The 1,802-nt window shown below is 36.2% G+C and overlaps 1 protein-coding gene across 1 annotated transcript; it reads right to left on the bottom strand.

Moving 5' to 3' along the window:
* Nucleotides 1-258: 258 nt before the first annotated feature.
* Nucleotides 259-1,391, bottom strand: LOC106906883 (olfactory receptor 51E2-like). Its single transcript, XM_088012492.1, has one exon. The coding sequence runs from the start codon at nt 1,225-1,227 to the stop codon at nt 259-261; it is 969 nt and encodes a 322-aa protein (XP_087868618.1). The 5' UTR covers nt 1,228-1,391.
* Between the last annotated feature and the right edge of the window lie 411 nt (nt 1,392-1,802).

A 1,802-nucleotide genomic window follows, 5' to 3' on the forward strand; every position in this document is an offset into this window, starting at 1 on the left:
ATATTTACATATAAAATCAAACCTCAGAAGACAATTGTGGTAGGCTGGACCCTCAGTTTTAATTGACTTTACAAGGTGCAGATTACAAAAAATTATACTACAGTATAATATTAAGATATTAGGTGTAGTGACATCCTTATATGAGAAAGAAGTAAAAAAAAAGGGGCGGGGGGAAGCAAAGACAAGATCTGTTCATGACTTTTTTTTCTAGGTTATTTGTTACTTCTACAGTCTACATTTGATTGATTTGGATTTTGCTCAGATTTTTGCATTAACTTTAGTTTTTCTAAAGATAGCCAGTGCTCTGATTTTGATCTCTTTAGTTTTCAGAGAATAAACAACAGGATTAATGCAAGGAGGCATGCAAGATGCCAGCGACAGACTCAGAACTCTCTTCTCTGGTTCAACTACCCTTGAATAAAACCCAATAGCAAAAATAACAAAAATAGGAAGATAAAATATAGCAACAACAATAATATGTTCAACACATGTAGCCAAAGCTTTCACTCGTCGGTCCACAGATTTCATCCTGAACACAGTCACCAGGATGCTCACATAGGAGAGGAAAATGAAAACAAAAGGCACTCCAAGGACAAAAATGGAGGAGAATGAAGCTGTGGACCATTGCAACGAGTTATCATTACAGGCAAGTCGAAACACAGGTGCATAGTCACAAAAATAACTAACCACTCTGACAGAGTTGCAAAAAGACAGTCTTGTCATTATGATTGTTGAAAATCCTGCCGCTCCAACAGCTAGACACCAGGTAACACTGATAATGCAGCACATGCTGCGCACTGTGTTGACTGAGCTTTGTCTAAAAGGGAAACATATAGCAATCAGTCTGTCATAGGCTAGTACTGTGAGTGCATATGATTCCAGTGCTAAGAATGCATAATATACAAACATTTGCACAAGACACAGGTTAAATGGAACAAAGTTATCCTTGATTAGAAAAATCTTTATCATGCCAGGAATGGTGCAGGTGTTAAGCACTAAATCTATCACTGCCAGGTTGGTGATGGCCATAAATTTTGGAGTGTGCAAACTGTGACTCACAGCAATTGTATAAATCAGCAAACAGTTAAACATGACTGAAAACACATAAACAAATGCCAGGAAGATGAAATACACAGATATGAAGGGAAATGACTCAAATCCAAAGATGTAGAAACCTGGAGGGTGAATGATGACAGAAGTGTTTGAAACAGTCCTAGAGGAAGACATCACTCATCTGCAGAGCTTTTGTTGAAAGAGGGCATCTGTTTAAAAGTAAAGTCTGAAAAACAAAGTGTTGATGTTTATTTGAAATACTGATATCTAAAATATACTAAAAACTAAGTAAATCAGCTCACCTAATGTTCCATGAGTGTTGTTTAGCCGCAGCACTGAACGGGGCTTATCTGAGAAGCTGCAGGCAGACAGCTGGAAATGTGACTTGCGTTCCAGATAAAATATATGTTCCAGTTTATCCCGTGAGATTAACTCAAAACTTTGAAAGCTATTATGAAATACCTTGTTTATTTCACTAATTTGGCCTATGGAGAAGTCCAACTGGTTCATTATCTTTAAGCTTGCACATCAGTTCCATTAACTTTTAAAAAGTAATTTAACTTATAGACATGAGTACCTGCAGATTTTTCTATATCTTAACACAAACTAAAGATAGATTTTGTCTCTATCAAAATCTGAATATGGGACAATTTATGAGAAGCTATAAATACTAGTCGGTTATGACTTGCAACCTTCAGCTGTCTGAAAACAAGATAAAACAATTTTGACATTTCCTAATCAATCTGAAT

The sequence above is a fragment of the Poecilia mexicana genome, unplaced genomic scaffold (genome assembly GCF_051168715.1).
Source record: "Poecilia mexicana isolate PSO_F unplaced genomic scaffold, ASM5116871v1 scaffold_14, whole genome shotgun sequence".
NCBI classification, from domain to species: domain Eukaryota; kingdom Metazoa; phylum Chordata; class Actinopteri; order Cyprinodontiformes; family Poeciliidae; genus Poecilia; species Poecilia mexicana.